General features: G+C 36.8%; 1 protein-coding gene across 1 annotated transcript in view; it reads left to right on the top strand.

The window, feature by feature from the left end:
- The window catches only part of syt7a (synaptotagmin VIIa), a 144293-nt gene extending 141091 nt beyond the window's left edge, over positions 1–3202 (top strand). Inside the window, exon 13 of the mRNA XM_051689313.1 lies at positions 739–3202. Within this exon, the coding sequence (XP_051545273.1) occupies positions 739–843 (105 nt within the window). The 3' untranslated portion in view covers positions 844–3202. The remainder of the gene's footprint in view (positions 1–738) is intronic.
- Positions 3203–19674: the final 16472 nt, after the last annotated feature.

Genomic DNA, 19674 nt, shown 5'->3' with positions numbered 1-19674 from the left:
GGCCATAAAACCGCAACTGAGAAATGCAATTATATTCATAATGATGTTAATTTTTTAAGTTACAACACTGATTTGAAATAAAAAATTAAGCTTACTTGTTATATGACTTTATTGCTTATTTTTTTTTTGCATTGAAATAATATATCTTTTTTTCATATTACAGTAACGAGAATAAGAATCTTATTTATTTACAGTAGTTCTTTTGCATTTCGGCCATAAAACAGCTATTGAAAATTTTATTACATTTGTAATGACATTACTTTTTAGTTAGTTACAACACTGGTCCAGGGCTGCGTTTCCCAAAAGCATTGCAAGCTTAAGTTGATCGTAGTGACCATTGGCGTCAAAGGTTTCTACGATCTACTTAGAATTACGATGCTTTTGGGAAACGCAGCCCAGGACGATGGTGATGTCCTTGCTGATTTCACACAAAAACAAACATACACTTAAAGCACGACCAGTTTAGTCAGATTCACGAACGAATGATTCTTTTGAGGTGGTTCCTTTTAATGAATTGAAGAGTCTCATAGATCTGATTCATGAGTTTCCAGTTTAAATAGGACTTTTGAACCGCACTGACTTACTGAATCAGTTCTTTAAAAGTACTAAAAGAATTAATAATGTAATTGTTAAGGATCTAGAATTGTTCAACGGCATCTGAATCATTAAATCATTAAATTCCTTACGATTCCCATTCCCCTTAAAAATTCTGGTTCTTTTTTCTTCTTTCTTTCTCAGATCTACTTGTCATGGAAGAGTGGTCCAGCTGAAGTCAAACACTGGAAGGACATGTTGAGTCGGCCACGCACTAACGTGGCACAGTGGCACGCCCTCAAAGCCTGATTGGCGCTCTCCATTTCCCATATTCCTCGACCCCATTTGACGTTTGACCCGAACCCCGTCCTTATGCACAAGACTAACTTGCTGCCAGACGGCACAACACGGGTACTTTTAGCCATCCTCTCTTGTAACCTTTAACCTTCGAGGCTTCAACCTTCAATCTTTCTCCCTTCTCTCACTTGGTTTCACATCTATTTGCCATAATCTGTTTGTCTTGGTTTTCTTTATTTGACACTGGTAACATGTAGTGTAAAGGCCTGTGTATTAAGAAAACATCTAGTTGTATTAATAATATTGGTTAATGGAAGCTGGTTTGCTGGTCTTAGCCGGTCTCCCAACCTTGTCAAACTGATCTTTTGGGACTAAGCACCAGCTGGCCTTCCAGCTAAAGCAACTGAGGACCAGCTTGGCCAGGCTGGAAGACCAGCTAAGACCATCAAACTAGTTCTCACACTGTATCTACACGTAACATGTTTTTTTCTTCCTTTCCTGTTTATTTACCCATAATTCCCTTGTGTGCCCAGGTTGGAGAGGTCTTACAACTCTCTGATCTTGAGTCTATCCCTCATCATATAAGATCAACTCCTCGTCTAGACCCAGGTGCTCACGGGAGCTCATTTGACAAAGCCTTTAAATTGGCCACTACAGAAATGGAATAAGTCACAGGAACTCTGGGAGTTGTATTTTTCCAGGGCTCAGACATCCCGTGCAAGTCTCAGGGCCCCGGAGGGCCCGTGTAATTAAAGCCATGAGGGAAAATGACAGGCCCTCTTTCCATTAACAGTCTCTCATTTTCTTATACATATCGCCATTTATAGTTGTTTTTCTCAAAGTCCCTGACCTCTTCGAGCCTTTTTCCATGTCTTTCCCACTTGACCTGATTTTCCGTGTCCTTTATTTCTGTCTATTGCTTCCAAAACCTAGTGAGCAACCTACATAGGCCACATTTTAAGGCATCACAGGCAAACTCCAGATGCAAAGGCAGTTACAAAAGGTTGGCGACTTAATCACGGTGCCTCCTAAAATATCTCGTTTTGGCTAAATTCGTCAGCATCACATGTATCCTTCAAGAAGAAAGCAATCAAAGAATGCATTGTGATGAACGTTATTGACGAGGCACGAGAAATGTCTAATAAATATAATTGTACATTTCATTCAGTACTAAAAATGATCAATAAAAACAGTTATCGATAAAAACTACTTACACTTAACCGTATAGTTAAAAATGTATTATTTTACCCAATATTTGTGTGTGCGATGTATTTGATGCTTATTAAGGGTATTACAACATTAAAGCGTTAGAGTCGAGAACGTTACCAATTCACTTACAATATGAGGTTTCATTTTGTTAGAATGCTTCCTTAAGACTGAAACACACTAAACACCATTGCATGAATGCAGACACTTCTAGCTACGCAAGTTCGATTTTGTTGCGTAGTTGCGTTACAAAATATGTCAAACTGCAGTTCATAACACAATGCAAAAATGCGTTGCATTCTCAATGTTGCCACAATGGGGCTCTGTAGTGGATATTAATTTTAACTGTCCACTTCTACAGTGAGTTTTCTCTTTCACATCAACTACTATCATGGTGGTGCAACAGTTTGAAGAAAATTTCTGACTTTTGAAGTTATGTTCAACAGAATTGCACGTTGGCAGTGCGTTGGCCAAGCGCTCGCATCTGCATTCATGTACTTGCGTGAAGTATGTTTCTGGCATTAGGAGCCTGCTGTATATGGAGGCAGCTAGGCAGCTCACTTGGTTTTGGAACAGATCTTATCTCTTCATCGGCTCTCCATCTGGAAACTTACAGACAGCAAATGGACTTCACCATCCTTTTTTCTCTGTGGTTTTCTCTCTATCGCTGGCACAATAATAGTGAAATCCTTTTCTTGGGATCCCTTGTTGTCCGTGTTCTGTGAGTGATGTGTCGTAAATCTAGAAATAATGTAAAAAACATTAACCATCAGGGGGCGGGAAAAAAACTTCCTCGAAGGAACGTTCCAGGTCTTCTGGGACTTTCAGAGAAAAGTATGGAATTTCAGGTGGAAGGGGGAAAAAAAAACAAAAAAACTTGATGTCCTCTTTTTTTCATTAAAAAAGACGTTTGAAGGAACCAATCAAAAATGTTCTTCCAGACTGTGAAAAATAGGAGCAAAAAGTTTGTTGCGGCAAGTGCGCCGGATTGTTCTCACCACACCTTGCTCTTGTGATGTGTTTGTGTGTGCGCTTATAGGGGATCATCTTTTTAAAAATCCTCCCATTAACGGAAAAAACCTGCCTTTACCCGTGTATGTGTGCGTATGAGACCGTATCAGAGGTAGTGTGTTGGCAAATTTCACAAAAACATGTCCATGACATTTTTCACCCCTAAATCAAAGAAAAAATTATATTTTATTCATTTGAAATAAGAATAAAAAAATTAAGCTTATTTGTTGACTTATTTTGCATTATGACCCCCCGAAATTCTTATTACAGTAATAAATATACACATTTGTTAAATAATATATAGTTTTGTTTTGTTTTTTACATTACGGTAATGAGAATTTGATTATATATTCTGTTAGTTTTGCATTACAAAAAATACAGTCAAAATGACTGTACTACAATAATTATTTTAATTATATTATTGGAATTAAAAGGCAGAACAACACTTACTACCATGATGTAAAAAAATACTTAACGATTTAAATAATATAAAATTCTTTTTTTCACATTACAATAATGGAAATTGTGGCAGAAATGTGCTTATATATAAATAATAATGTCACAATGCCAAAAACCTTTACACAAAATGTATTGTCTTATTTCTTGCTTGGATTTTGGGGTGAAATATGATTTGGACATGTACTTGACAGGTTTTCTGAGATGAGATTCACTCGTGTGTATTGCAGCATTAATGTGTATCTTCATTGATGTTAAAAATAATCAAAGTGGTGTGTAAATATCCTGTTCTATTTTCTCATGGCTTCCTCGGTCTTCTTACGAGACTCTTCTTCTCTTTTCTCCTTTGAAAAAGGAGCTGAAGAAATGTGATCTGCACTTTTTAATGGTGTAACACTGAGAATAATAATAGTAATTGTTAATACAATAATAGTTAGCTTTTGTATTTTAAGGGAGGAGCATTTTAAAGAGAAAGCAGCAGGTTCAGGAAGGCTGGACTGGTCAAGACAGATTTTCTTTCCCTGATTTGTCAGCATTAGTCAAGTCTTTGTGTGTTTATATGTGATTGATGTGCATGTGTGTATTTGTGAAGATCATATCAGATAAGCGAACAGCTGCTCGCAGCATGACGAGGCATGTGTTAGCGTGAAGTGGGGCATTTTCGTAAGGAGTGCTATTGCCATAGGTTCAGATATGGGGGGGACAGGTGGGTAGAGACACTCAGCGTGACATCGAGTCACAGCAGCAGAGGATGCCTTTCCATCCATTCTCTCCTACTCAAGAACAACTAACTAAAAGACCTGATATATTTTTTAAGCTTTTTTTTCTAAGCTGTGAGTGTGTAGAAAAAGCAGTAATACTAGTAAGCATAAGCAAGAGTCAGTTGCTAAATACAGCATATCATTTTCAGTAAGAACTACTTATGAGATTATAATTATGTACAAAATATTGACCCAATGGAAACATTGTAACTGTTTAAATTTTCATTCTGTAGCCAGACTCTCATAACTTAAAGTAGTTAAACTACAGTCAAGCTACTCTTTTAAAAGAGTCTTTGCTACACTACAAGCTACAAAAAAGTAGCTAATTACTTTGAAGTTATTTAAAGAAGAAAATATGTTTAGATATATAACAATTGGATGATATTATTTAATTCTGCAATCAGTTCTGAGATACAGTGGCAAGAATTAGCTGGTTTTCTACATCAGTTGATCATAAAATGTGATTTCAACTTCATTAAAGTCACAAGTATAGACAAACACAATGTGCTTAAGCTAACAACACACAAACAATTATAACCTTTCATGTCTTTATTGAACACATCCCATTAAACATTCAGAGTGCTGTGGAAAAAGTAAGTGAACCCTTGGATTTAATAACTGATCAATCCTCCATTGGCAGCAAAAACCTCAACCAAGTGTTTCTGGTAGATGCGGATTAGACCTGCACAACGATGAGAATAAATTTTGGACCATTTTTCTTACAGAACTGCTTCAGTTTAGTCATATTCTTAGGATATCTGGTGTGAATGACTCTCTTGAAGTCATTCCACAGCATCTTTATTGGGTTAAGGTCTGGGCTCTGACTGGGCCACTCCAAAAGTTGGATTTTCTTTTTTTGAAGCCATTCTGTAGTTGAGTTACTTCGATGTTTAGATTCACTGTCCTGCTACATCACCCAGCTTCTACTGAGCTTCAGCTGGCACACAGCCACCCTGACATTATCCTGTTGGATATCTTGATAAACTTGCAAATTCTTTTTTCCCTGATGACAAGTGATCCAGGTCCCAAAGCAGCAAAGTAGCCCCAAATCCTGATGCTCTCTCCACCATACTTCACCGTTGGGATGATGTCTTCATGCTGGTATGCGGTGCCCTTCTGTACACCATTCGTAGTGCTGCGTGTTCTTCCCAAACAATTCAACCTTAGATTCATCAGTCCACAAAACATTTTCCCTGTAGCATTGTGGAGTATCAAGGTGGTCTTTGGCAAACTTCAGGCACACAGCAATGTTCTTGTTGGAAAGCAGCAGCTTCGTTCATGATATCCTGCCATGGACACCATGCCTGTTTAATGTTTTCTGTATAGTAGACTCATGAACAGAGATGTTAACCAGTTCCACTGATTCCTTCAAGTCTTTAGCTGTCACTCTGGGGTTTTTATCTCATTGATCATTCTGCGGTGTGCCCTTTGAGTCATCTTGGCTGGACGGCCACTTCTAGTGAGAGTACCCACAGTACTAAATCATCTCCATTTATAGACAGTTTGTCTAACTGTGGACAGATGAATATCTAAGCTCTTAGAGATAACTTTGTAACCCTTTCCAGCTTTATGCAAAGCAACAATTCTTGATTGTAGGTCTTCTGAGATCTCTTTTTTTTTTTTGAGGCATGGTCCATGTCAGCAGATGCTTCTTGTAAATAGCAAACTCAAATTGTTTGAGCACTTCTTAAAAGTCAAAGTAGCTCTAACCCACACCTCCAATCCTGTTGCATTAACTGGATGCCAGGTTTGTCAACTCCTGACTCTAATTAGCTTTTGTTGATGTCATTAGCCTAGGGATTTACATACTTTTTCCAACCTACACTGTGAATGTTTGAATGATGTTCAATATGTACAAGAACAATACAATAATTTGTGTTTTAATAGTTAAAACAGTGTTTTTTCATTATTGTAACTTAGATGAAGATCAAAACAGATTTTAAGACAAATTTATACATAAATGCAGGTAATTCCAAAGTGTTCACATACTTTTCTTGCCACTGTGTATATATATATATCTTATTAGGGTAACCTCCTTTATGAAAATTAACCATGGTTTTACTACAGCAACCATAGATTTACCATGGTATTTGTATAATTAAATATTTGTATTTGTATAGTTGCTGTAGTAATACCCTGGTTAATTTTGTGATTACTATGGTTTTACTACAGCAATAATAGGTTTATCATGGTATTTGTAGATTTTGCAGAACCACAAAATTAACCGTGGTTACAGTCATGGTTATTACAATATCACTATAGTAAAATTATGATTAATTGTATCAAAACCATGGTTTCCACAAAAAATACATAAATAAATATGGTTACTACAGTCATGGTTACTACAATATTACCATACTAAAACCATGGTTAATTTTCGCAAAGGTTAAACAAATAGGGTGAAAACATAAATTGAACATAAATTTAAACTTAATATACACTAACTAGAAAACACCATATTTTATATAACTGAATCAAAGTCTAGTGATAAGCAGCAGCATTTAAATAAACATTTCGCTTAAAAAAAGATAAAGTCCCTTTAAGGTTGTGCAGGGGCTCAAGTGAATCAGTGAATAATTTATTTGAACTAGTTCATTTAGATGACATTTACATTTATTCATTTAGTATACGCTTTTATCCATAGCGACTTAATACTTGAACAGTCCAAAAGAACCAACTCACTAAAATGAATCAGAGTTCAATAGGCTGAATTCTCCGAAAGAACCGATTCACTTGGCTCCACTGCTGCATTCGCAATGCATTTGTGAAACTACAGGACTGCTCGTTGGAAAATGTAGCTTGTTAAAGGAAAAGCTACACTATTGTGAAAACAGCTGAGCTACAGTATTGTCACGCTATTAAAAAATGTAGTTAAGTTAGTAGCATTGCTACTTTTAGTTAACTACTCCCAACACTGCTGGTTTATCAAAAATGGAGAAAGAGCTCCTTAATAGCTCAATTATTTAGAAATGAAGCACATATGGTTAACAATCTTTGAATGCAGCAATTTAATTAACACTGAAGCTCAAGTGAAATATCAACAAGTGAAACTAGAGGTCAAGAACCCAAACTGTACCCGAGACCATGTGACCTGACGCTAATGTTACCATCAGATTTTAAGCTTGAACTAAACCCAAACCTGAAATCGCTAAACTAAAGCTATATGTACAAAAACACCTGAAGGCTGAGTAATGATTCCCTGACGTCGGGCTGTGTGCGTGTCCGTGTTGAAGCAGATCTTTGGCAGATCGCAGGTAGTGAGGCAGCACTTCCAGACTGTATTTAAGAGTCCACAGTACATCTGCTTTCAGCCAAGAGCCATTTCAGATCACTGGAGCGTTTAATAAAGCGCTCGATGTAATCAGATAAGAAAACAGCTTAAACTGAGTGTGTGTTCACCTCCATAGCTTACCCTGTAGAATACACAAATAATGTGCAATATGCAACATCATCTGTGTGTGTGTGTGTGTGTGTGTCTGTGTCTGTGTCTGTGTGTGTGTAAGCACAGTTTGAGCACTCAGTGTGTGTAATCACATGTAAACAGGCGCTGTCGAGGTCACCTTGCTCTTTGCTTCTCCGATCGAACCGGATGACCGCTGTACGTGTGTTTGTGCATGTATGCGTGTGTGTGAAGCATCTGCACACTAGATGCACACTCTTTTGTTATCACATCTGTCAAAAAAATAAATTAAAAAAACTGATCTTAGAGGTAAAGTAATTTTTTAGATGTTAAAATCTTTTAAAATAATATTTCGGGTTCAATACAACTTAAGCTCAATCGACAGCATTTGTGGTATAATTTGATTACCACAAAATATATTTTTGTCTCTTCCCTCCTTTTCTCATCTCTCTAAAAAAAAAAGCAGAAATCGAGGTTACAGTGAGGCACTTAAAATGGAAGTCAGTGGGCCAATCTGTAAATGTTAAAATACTGTTTCAAAAGTATAGACACAAGACATAAACAATATGCATTTTAACTAGAGCTGTCAGAATTAATGTTAATGCATGTGATTAATTTAAAAAGTTAAACTTTTTCTTAATCACGATTAACGCATTTACTTCTTGTTCTTTAGGGACTACTTCTTTCAATTAGTCAAACTCCCACTTAGACTTTGGGAAACATTTAATGTTACTTGAATTGGTGCTATTTTAGTGCATTTCTATCTTTATACTGTGGAAGGCTTTGTTTGGAAAATGTTAAATAAAGCATTATATTATTACCTTTCCTAAGATGGAAAAAAAGTATTTTGACAGGAAAAGAAGTACAGCTCTGGTAAAAAATTAAGAGAAAGGATTAAGACTGCAAAATTATTAGTTTTTCTGGATTTACTATTTAGAGGTATGTGTTTGAGTAAAATGAACATTTTTGTTTTATTCTATAAAGTAAATAAATGCTCTAAATGACAATATTTTTATTTGGAGTTTGGGAGAAATGTTGTCAGTACTTTATAGAATAAAACAAATGTTCATTTTACTCAAACACATACCTCTAAATAGTAAATCCAGAGAAACTGACAATTTTGCAGTGGCCTCTTAATTTTTTCTAGAGCTGTATATATGGTCAAATTTCAGCACTTTCAAAATCTGCAATTAATCGCAATTAACTACAAAAGATAATGCAATTAATCACGATTTTTTTTTTTATCGACTGACAGCACTAGTTTTAACATGATTTTAATGTTATAAAATCACTCACTAACTTTTCTGTGTGAAGTTAAATCCACTTTTACAACCATGCCGTAAACAGGGGCGTAGAGGTGACCCACCCCCCCTATAATCAAGCAAGTACAACCCCCCCATTATTTATACCAAGATCAATGGAAGCATTGATACACCACCCCCCCCCCCCCCCCCAAATAATACCCAAATTTTAACAGAAAAATCAGTGCAAGTGGTTTTAAAAAATTATAAGCTTCACATTTCTGCCTTTAAACCCTCCAAAAAATTGGCCCCATTCACTTCCATTGTAAGTGCCTTACCGTAACCTCGATTTTTCCTTCTTATTTTGATGACCAAAAATGCATGTTAATGCCAGGTGGCAAACTCCACTCACTCTTTCTTTGTTAGTTTTTATAAAAACAGTAATTTACACACCTCAGCTTTAACTGTTTTCGAACTGAAAGGGAAACACACTGTTTCTAGAGTACTTCCAGACTAATTCTAGTAAGCTATCCTAGACAGACTTGTTGATGTGGCACTATTGAGCTTAATTTAGTAGTTATTCTCAAAAGACCCTGGTCAGCAAAACAAGGTCACTGACCTCTGTGCTGACCAGCACCTTTGCTCCAGTGTTTTTGAGTGTGTATGAGTGTGTGTACACACCTGTGTGTGTGTATTATAGAGAAAAAGCGCTGTTGTGGCAGTCATTGTCACTCTAAATTATTCTCTTCATGGGCCTTTTGGGTCATTTTTGGTGGAAAACTCTATCTAATCTAAAGCTCACACATACACCCGCACACAGCCCGTGTGAAGAATCGCAAACACATGCAGTCGTTTACCAGCTCATTAACCAGCAACAATAATTTCAGTTCTTCATTTTACCAAATTATTGCTTTAAAAACAATTTATCCGCATTTATGAACATGTCACGGGTCTCCGTCACATATGTTCACAATTGCTGCGTTCTCCTACACACTCCTACACACACAACAGACAGACTCGTCACATGCTGAGACACTGGTGCAGTGCATCAGTCACTCCTCCTGTCCAATGAGCTGCTCTCCAGAGAAGAGAGCAAGAAATAAAGAGTGATAAATGAATTGATGTTCATGCTTGGCAGTTGATTGCATCATGCAGGCAACAGTCGAAACTGCTTATAGTCGTAGGCATTTTATTTAGCAGCTGTTAAAGTGTGCATTTTATTGCTCAGAGATTGCTTCTTCATAGATCAGGAGATGTAATGTAGTTTTCATTTGTTTCTTTTTAGTATCAACTTTGTTTCAGGTGATTCTCCTCAACTCTTTTTTTTATTTTATTTTTTATGAGGCTCGTTGTATGTATCACGGCAGTTTCCTGGTGAAATGATCACTAGAGGCACTACAACAATGACTTTCATTTACTTTCACGAGTAAAACGGCAGATGAACAGTTCATAAACACTTACTTTTGCCCTGTTCGTCACAAAATGCCATCTTGTGATATCTAAACACTTTTATTATAGCGCAGGCGATACATTTGAACATTTGCATTACATAACCAACTACATTTACAAGCTTGTTTAAGTGCGATTTAATTGTGTGGTTGCTCAACTGAGAGAGCATTGCACTTGTGATGTGAAGAACCGGGGTACGAGTCCTGAAGAGCACGTGAGTCAACACGTGAGCCGAAAGCATCATAGAAGCGCCACAAAATGACGTGGTTGTTTTTCATCTCACATTTTCTTTTTATGGCACTATCAGTTAGGTTAAGGTTTAAGGTTTAGGGAGGTCAGTTTTGTTGATTTAAATCTCGATACAGCATTAACCTTTAAAACCTCATCTGTTTGGGAGAACATTTAACTTGCTTTTAGCGCCACATGGTGGACATTTCACCTCGTAATTGCCGCAATATATGTGTGTGTATGTGTATGTGGCAGTCAGTCATAGAGTCTGATTGTTAGATATTCTCTGTCTTTTGACAGATTGCCAGCCAAATTGCATCTGTCAGTATCCCGATCTCTTTATTTGTCTCTCGTCTTTCTATCTTTCAGCTTAGATCAGTCATTCCAGTTCCAGCTTCCTGCATGCGCTTCTCTTTATTGGTTTAAAGAGCTGTCCGTCAGGCCAGCGTGACTCCTCCCTGTCAGGGTTTTAGTGTGAATTATTCTGAATGAAGTTAAAAACAACACTTAAAAGTAATAATTCTTCTCTTTCTGTGTGTCTGTATGTGTGTGTTTGGTGTATATTTCTGTTTGTTTGTTTCTTTATCATAAATGTGAAAAATGGGAGAAGTCTCCCGATTTCATGTTTTGGAAAACTTTTATTTCCATTATGTAAATAATTGAGCAAAAATTTAAGAAAATTATACTTGTTTTTGTTTGTCACTTGTACTGATATTCCTGAATAACAGTGTGTTGATGACGGATTTGATCCAACCGAGGGATTTTGATGTCTGTTTTATTTTTGTCGAGGGGAAATGTGGTCGAGAGGGAATGAAAGAGCAAGAAAACAAACATCCTATACTTTCTATGACACTACACTGCCAAACCCAGTTTATTAATTACCCACATTCCTCCCGATGCCCTCCAGACTTTGACTTAATCAGGCTTATTGTAACACTATTCAAATACATTTTTCTGTAGTCACTGAAAGTGACAAAATCGCAGCCAAACAGAAAATATTTGATATTTAATATAAAACTATTTTGTGGGATAAATGCGACAAAATAGAAACCAAGCTAAAAGACAAAAATGTTTTGTTTGATGTCGCTTGGTTTAACTCAGACTGAAGTAATGATCCTGGATGAATACAAATTGATTTCTATCAACAACATCTGTGGCAAGCTTACGTCATGTTGACACACCGGTGGCGGGCAATATTTCTAACCGACATGCACTGCTTCAAGTATGGCGGCGATCGGTCTGCGCAGCGCAGCATAAAGTCGAACACACCTATTGAGGTATTTGTTGTCATGTGACAGTCATATGATCCATTCAACCCAAAACAATCAAGATGGCGGCCAATGTTGTAGCGGCGTTAATGTGCCTGTTATTCATTTTGAGAGCATTGTTAAAGACAAATGTAACTTTGTACAACCTTTACATTGCATTCTTTCAAAGGCGACGCAAAGTTTACTCGGAAATGCTGTCCGGCGACGAAACACTAGGACAATTGCAATTCAGCTGCTTCACAGAACAACAATTTTTTTTTTGCATGCACAGTAAGGGAATTTAAGTGTTTTCGTACGTTTTAGTGTGGACGAGCAACTTGTGGAAAAAGCTTGAAAACGACAGTGTGGACGGAGAGTGTTTCAGAAACTAAAACGCCATTTTCAAATGTATCCGGATTAATGTTGACATAGCCTTTGATTAAATTCTGATTAGATTCTGATTATTTTTGTATATTTCATTTATAATGTCCAACTTGCGTACAAATTAAAGAAATTCTCTCTCAGCTAATGCTGTAAATAATACAGTGATCTTTTCAACTTTGTAAATTGTGAAAATATTTTCAAATTTAACAACAGGGCCCAAACTATGCAGTTCAGTTAATATTTATGTAAAAGATATAATAATCAACACAACCAAAACTGAAGTAAACTTCAAAGTAAAAGTAAAACAATTTATCTTGCAATTTTAGGAAGCGACATTGGGATCAAATGAAGATCATAATTAATTGGAAAATCGATATATCTTCACCCAGCCCTCCTTACAATGGAAGTCTAGGGACAAGTCCATACTAATACTTTTTTTTTTCAAAACACATTGTCATTATTTAGCTATTTTTTATGCCCCTCATCCACACTAGAATGACATTTCCCTCCACCAAAAACAGTGTTTTTAAAATGCTTTATTACTGTATATTATGGAAAACGATTACGTTTAAAAAAAAAGTATTGTCTGTGGTAATCAACAGCATACATCTTAAGCATCTTAAAGGGATAGTTCATCTAAAAATGAAAATCTTCAGTGGAACACAAATCAAAGTAGGCAGAATAGCCTCTGATTTTTTTCATACAATAAAACTGAATGGTGACTGAGGCCTAACATCTCTTTTTGTGTTCCACAAAAGACAGAAAGTCATACCGGTTTGGGACAACATGAGGATGAGTAAATGACGACATAATTTTTTATTTTTGGGCGAACTATCCCTTTAAGTAGTGTTTGAAGCGGAACCTTCTTTTAATTTAGAAGTGAAAGAATTTATCACTTAGTGTCCAGACACAAATGAATATCGCCCCAGACAATCACACACTGGGTGAAGACGTGCGGTCTAAAAATAGTGTACAGTAGGTGTTGAGATGACATAATGGGAGAAAGTTTGTGAGTTTGATGCAGGTTGCATCTGCTTTCGAATATTAGCTTAGATACTGCTCAGAGTCAAAATATGACGACAACCAGCTGAGCTAGACACACTCGCTTTAGTCCAGCATGTGTGGAACAAGTACACACACTGTATTCTTCCCATATGCTGCTGCCTGGTGTGCTTGGTGGGGCTTACCGATTTTATCCACTCGCTCTATAAAATTACAGCACAAAACATAAAAACCAGAACCCTCTGGCCAAATCCTCACCAAATCAAAGTCTGTTCAATCACAGCTGTTCTGTTCTTATGAGTTGGCTCTTATTATTGCTGTTTGCTAAGGCAAGCTATTACTATTGCTCATACTTAAGGATGCAAGAATGTGAACGCAGACGCTCCATTTTGCATGTTATGTTCCAAAATGCACCAGACAAGCACACGTTGCATACCCAACTTTGCCGTAAGGTGAGTTTTCTCTTTCAAGCCAAATAATGTCTTGTGGAGCAAAAGTTTGAAGAAAATATTGCAAAGCAAGAAAGTCAAAGTTAATGTCCTCATTCATGAAACTGGGAGTAATTGGCAGGTAATTGACGATAGACAAATGTTGCGTACATCCAAGATTTGTTTGTTAAAAGTATGTTAATGTATTCCATACATTCGTAAATAGGGCGTACATACATGCATGTTCATTTACAATTATCATAATTGACACCCATACGACGTGACAGGACTAAATTTACAAAATGCGTACATTTAAATTGTAATCTAATAAAGATTTGCGACAGCGTGCAAGGCTTTTTGTATTTTTGTGTCGTACGCACCTACCTGCAACCACCCAGGTGTGCAAGGTGTTTCTTTGTTGGTTTAACAGCATTAACATAGGCCTATAAGTTATAACTGAACGTGATTTATCGATGTCTATACTGAGTTATCAGTCACATTAAACATTATTTATTTACCTATTTACCCCATACAGATTTCCTTGACCTGCAGACGCGGTCCTCGTCTGTGCTTATCATTGGCACATGTGCCGGCCATTGACTGTGCTGAAAGAGTATTACAAACCATAGTATCGTGTATGCGTCGAACGCGTTCGTATTCGCTTGCAGTCAGAAAAGTATACTTTAGAAGGCACTGCGGTCTGCCAGTATACCCAGTCCTTAAGTATTCAAGTATTATGATCATTTAAGAGCATAACTTGTCCCTCAAAACACGTACAGACATAAATGATACCTCAAATCATGCGACATGTTGAGGAGATGTGTTCTATTAATTTTCTTATGATTTTCACGTGGCGGACGATAAAGCAGCCGAAAAAATCCAGACTGGCACAGGAATATCAAATGGGACACGGGAAGTTGTGGAAAAAGTTGTTAGGCTCCAACATTATGGCGCAAGTTTTTCACAAGCAAGCACCACTCAGATTTTCTTCTAAATTTAGTTACAACATATTATGGTAATGTATAGGCAATAATATCTGTTTTCCTTCAGCTCAGCACTTTGAGTTTAACACACATCATCGCCCTGAAGCCACTTCTAAAACGCAAACACAGATTTTAATTACCGGGTTCCACTGCGCTGCGTTGATTATGTTGGATGGAGGAGTGCTGACCCAATGAAAGAGCTCGAGTAATGAAACTCTCACAGACTAATAAAACGTGTATTTGTTCTGAATAGACAGGAGAATATTAAGAGATCATTATTTTGCCATCTGGAGGGGCTCTTTCACTCTCCCTGACACACTTCTCCACGGCGAAGTAGTCTCAACACACACTTAATGTGTACAATCTGACTCAATGTATTTATTCATGTATTTTTTGCCAACTTTGTACAGTGTAAAAAAAAAAACTATAAATCTATGAAAAATAACAGTACTGTATAGATTTAGCTGCCTGTGAAAGAGTCACAGAATAGTGTCGATAGAGGTTAACAGCATAGATGCGATCTAAAGCCAGTTAAACATGCTTTCTGTGAACCCGAAGGATGCCACATTTAGTTTTTATATTCTCGCTTACTTTCCTCGTTGTCATTTCTTTTTAGGTTTACCTAGTGGCATCGTAAGGTGTGTGTTGTTTATTGTGTGTTCTTTCTATTAGTTGTTCATTTGTTGACAAACACAGCGAGGTTCAGGCACCCGGGAGAGTGCTTTGGGAACGCAGAGTGGAGGTGAAGAATTTGCGTCCATCTTTTCCCTTATGATCACAAGTTCGTAATAAATTAGTATGTCAGTTGTACTTACCGTAGGATCAAACTCACTTATCCTTGTCTATATGTGTGTCCTGTGTTAGATTTGTACCACTCATGTACCATTTTTAGCTTTCCAATTCTCTCCCGCTTCTCACCAGTAAACACAGGTGGGGGTACAGTTAGTTTGACTGATAACATTTCTTACATGTCATCTAAACAGAGGCATTGTTAACGAACATAGACTAACAGATGGCTTGCAATCTGTCGTGTTGGTTTTTAACTGTAACAGATACGGCCCTGTGCAAATCAGTGTTTAGTATGTACGTGTCTGTTTATAAAAGTGTGTTTATCCATTAAAATGCTATATATGTGTGTCTTTAAGAAGTGTCGAAGCCAGGCTAGTGTTCCAGATGCCTCACTCTTCCTTAAGCCCTTTCTTTTCCTCATACTTCTCAAAAAACTTCAAACATTCCATGATTGGTAGTAGTACAGAACGCCACCGTAGAGTCTTAAGCATAGCACATGTGTGTACAATGCGTGATCGGGGATCTTGAATGGGTTACTTGTCATACGATGCACAACTTTTGCCAGTATATGGTAAAATATCCAGATACCCTTGTGTAGAATTGTAACAGAGTATAAAAGAAGTTTGTTTCCCATCATGCGTCTTGTTGCGTTTTGTAGCAACTAAAAGCATGCGGCGGATGTTTGGGAATTTGTTCCTCTAGGGGGCGGTAGAGAGTTTATTGGGGGTTATTGCTTGAGTTGGAGGTGTCTGAGATGTTTGCCCGGTAGCATGACTGTAAAGCGTTCCCAATTTGTAGCCTCTCCTGTTTTTTTGGCCGAGCGGACTGTGATCTTATTGGTTGATATCTTTTTTTTTTTTTGTTGTTGTTGTTGTTGTTGTTTTTCTTCCCCAGCCATACCCTTCTATGTGATTGGATGTGAGGGTGGGCAGAGCTAAGGAGCACAGTTCTTACTATGTTCCATAATAAAATAGAGGAAATAATTTGTACACCTTCTGGCGTGGAGACTTTATTCAATGTTACTTTATCACTGTTTCTAGTATTTAATCGAAAATTTGCTAAACGCATATCCTGGTCATTTATCCTTTTCACATGCATTATTCAACTATTTAATTCATATCTGGGTTTGAAATAATATGGTTTTGTAATCTTAATTGTGTAATTGTCTATAAATGGAGTACAATGAATCATTTGCAAGACAAATATTGCTGAATTTATCAACATGCAAGGTAATGCATTTGAAATAATTTGTCATGCTCAAGTAATATTGAGATGGAGTGTGTTATTAATTTTAGCATGGGATATGCATTTGCCACAGTTAAACACTGTCTGTGTGTGTGCATGCTGTAGATTTCTGTAAACAAATAGCTTTGCCACATGTGTTGGTCACTAGGGATGGGAATTATAAGGAATTTAAGGATTCTGGCTTTTTTTTTTTTTTTTTTTTTTTTTTTTTTTTTCAATTTGGAATGCCCAGTTCCCAATGTGCTTTTAAGTCCTCGTGGTCGCGTAGTGATTTGCCTCAGTCCGGGTGGCGGAGGACGAATCCCAGTTGCCTCTTCATCTGAGAAACGATTCTGGCTTTGATTTATCTTATCAGTTCTCATTCCTTATTGGTCCTGTTAATGTTTATTTTAGTCTTTTTGAAGAAAAAACAAGAAAAGATGCACACTTATTGTTATGACAACAGCTCTGATGCTAATGCTGCATCAGAATTATTTGATCAAATGTAAATATAAAAAATTGGTTATTCTATTATAATTCTGGAGCAAGACTACAGGTCAAAAGAATAACTTTACAAAGGTGTCAGCATCTTTATTTTATTTTTACACAGAGATAGACAGGTCTAATTCTAAAATAAGTTGACTTCAACACCCCTTATTGCATTACATGCCAATGGTGTGATTCTGAAAATGGGGAAAAGCACTTTTTTTTTTTTTCAAAGTTGGGGTGCCTATAACTTCAGACGTTTTAAAGATATCTTAATATCCTTTTATATTCTGGTTCTGAACAAACTTTGCTTTTTGCATCATAATTTTAAAGGCCCTATATGGTTAAATCCCAGAGATATGGGGCTCTCAATGTGGCTCCATGTGTAAATTTTACACATTTTCACTGGTTGAAAACAAAATGTGGGACACATGGTATAAAGATAGTTTTTCTCGTCCAACAAAACAAAGGTCTGAAGTACAAATTATGTTGAAACTAGAAATGTACCTTTATTTATTCACATAAAACAATAATGTAAAAATCTCGATTTTCGAGAATCAAATAATGCACTATTTTTAAGAATAAGCGATACATGTGGCTCTTCAGTGCGATGCCTATATCTAGTTTTTGGATTTCAGAAATGAACATCTGCAAAGCTCTGAAGTATGTCAAAGGGTTAATATTTTTATTATCATTTATGTATTTCTTTCACCAGTAAAAAAAAAAAAATCAAAAACACAATTTTGAGACGGGGACCTAAAGTCAGTAATTCGTAATTCATTTATAAATTACGCAGCATTTCTTTGCAGATTGTATTACAGTGTTCCATCTTCATCTTATTAAATTGCAGGCATTCCAGAACCGTTACAGAACATGTCACAAAAAACATTTGGTTTCAGTATTTTTTTTGTTTTTTATAATGCAATTCCTGAATTCAAAAGAACTTGATTTTTGGTTACAATCAGAAAAGCGTGAGTGTGTTTCTTTGAATGAAGTCAGGCGATGCTCAGCAGAACAGTTGGTCCTGCAATTATCAAGCTGAGATTTGTCAAAACATCTGTACGACAGACAGTGTGGGGGAAAAAGAGAGGAGGTGCAGACGAAGAACGCAAGAGAAGCAGGACGGGACAAAGAGAGTCACAGATGAGAAGTATATAAATAGAAAGGGAGCCTAAAGCACATCCTGAGGTGAATAAAGCATACACAAAACACAGTGTTCCAGGGTCCTGCAGACTAGATGCTGAGCGCTCATCCCTTTTTGAATCATAGCACGCGTCCAAACCCACCCAGTTCGGCAGGAGCTCGATTATGACATCACTGAGGACTAATATTAGACACACTTCATCCACACCTTTTATCTTTCTCTCCATCTGTCTCTCCAATTCCCTCTACTCTTTCTACCGTCTTTGTTTTCTCTAGCTACGTTCACACAGCAGCACAATATGGTTGTCAGTCCTGTTTGGAGTACTAACTATGGTTCCTAAATAGTTTGGTTATGAAAAAGAGTGATACTGCAGTGCAATCTATTTGAGAGCAGATTTGTTCCCCCTTAGCAACTTAGGGAATTTGTTTGTGTCACTGTGACCTTTTGGTTTGCTCACGGGGGTTTTGTAAGGCACTGTTATTTCAAAAGATTCTACAAATTATTTCTGTTATATGTAATGTGAAAAGTGTGGATGTTTCTTCAACTTTGGGCACTTTCATGTCCCAGGGGATGATTTTCATCAAAATGAACAGATTTCAATTTTTTTTCTTTTTGTTATAGACCAATCCTTTGGCAACGACACACGTGGAAGTGGTGGCCAGAACCGTGCACAAACAATAAATTTTATCGGATTCCGTTGTTGAAAAATGACTTCGAGGGCTCTCGTAGACAGCTGTGGCTTCAAGCCATCAACAGAGCAGACTGGACTGAGGAGATCATTTAAACTCACGGCTTTGCAGCAAACATTTATAGCGAACATTATTTCAGGAATCTTATTAACTCATAATAATTGTTTAGCTAAGAACATTTGTGTATTTATGATGGTTTTGTCATACTTTCGTTTTATCGTCTAATCAGTCAAATCGAACACAACAGTTTGTCGTCTTTCTGCCACCACTGTGCATGCCCTGAAATTTTTGCAAACAATGGTATTGGTCTATATGATGGTCTTATTAAAACTGGCTTGGAAATTTTTTTACCAGGCCTTCATTATTTACTTTTGGTGCTTTACGAATGCCTTTATGTACAGATTGGACTGTTTTAGCCTTGTCCCAGAGCCAGATTTTCAACATTAAACTATGAAAATCCTTTATAAAAATAAAAAAGCATCACATGTTTGAAACTATGATCATCAATGAAACAAGTGATGTTTGAAGGAAACAAAAAAATATATATAATAATTTAAGGTAAATATCACTTGTGAGCAGATTGTTACCCAAAATATGCAAAATTTTATTTCATTGTGTTTGTTTAGGATACATAAAATATTAGCTATGAAATTAGCCTTAGCAAGGCAAAGGAGTCAAAAATGTTAAAAATGTCATTTCCATTAGCGTCATTTCC

The sequence above is a fragment of the Myxocyprinus asiaticus genome, chromosome 46 (assembly GCF_019703515.2).
Source record: "Myxocyprinus asiaticus isolate MX2 ecotype Aquarium Trade chromosome 46, UBuf_Myxa_2, whole genome shotgun sequence".
Taxonomy (NCBI): domain Eukaryota; kingdom Metazoa; phylum Chordata; class Actinopteri; order Cypriniformes; family Catostomidae; genus Myxocyprinus; species Myxocyprinus asiaticus.
The sequence above is the reverse complement of the archived record's forward strand: the minus strand, read 5'-3'. Positions and strand labels throughout refer to the sequence as shown.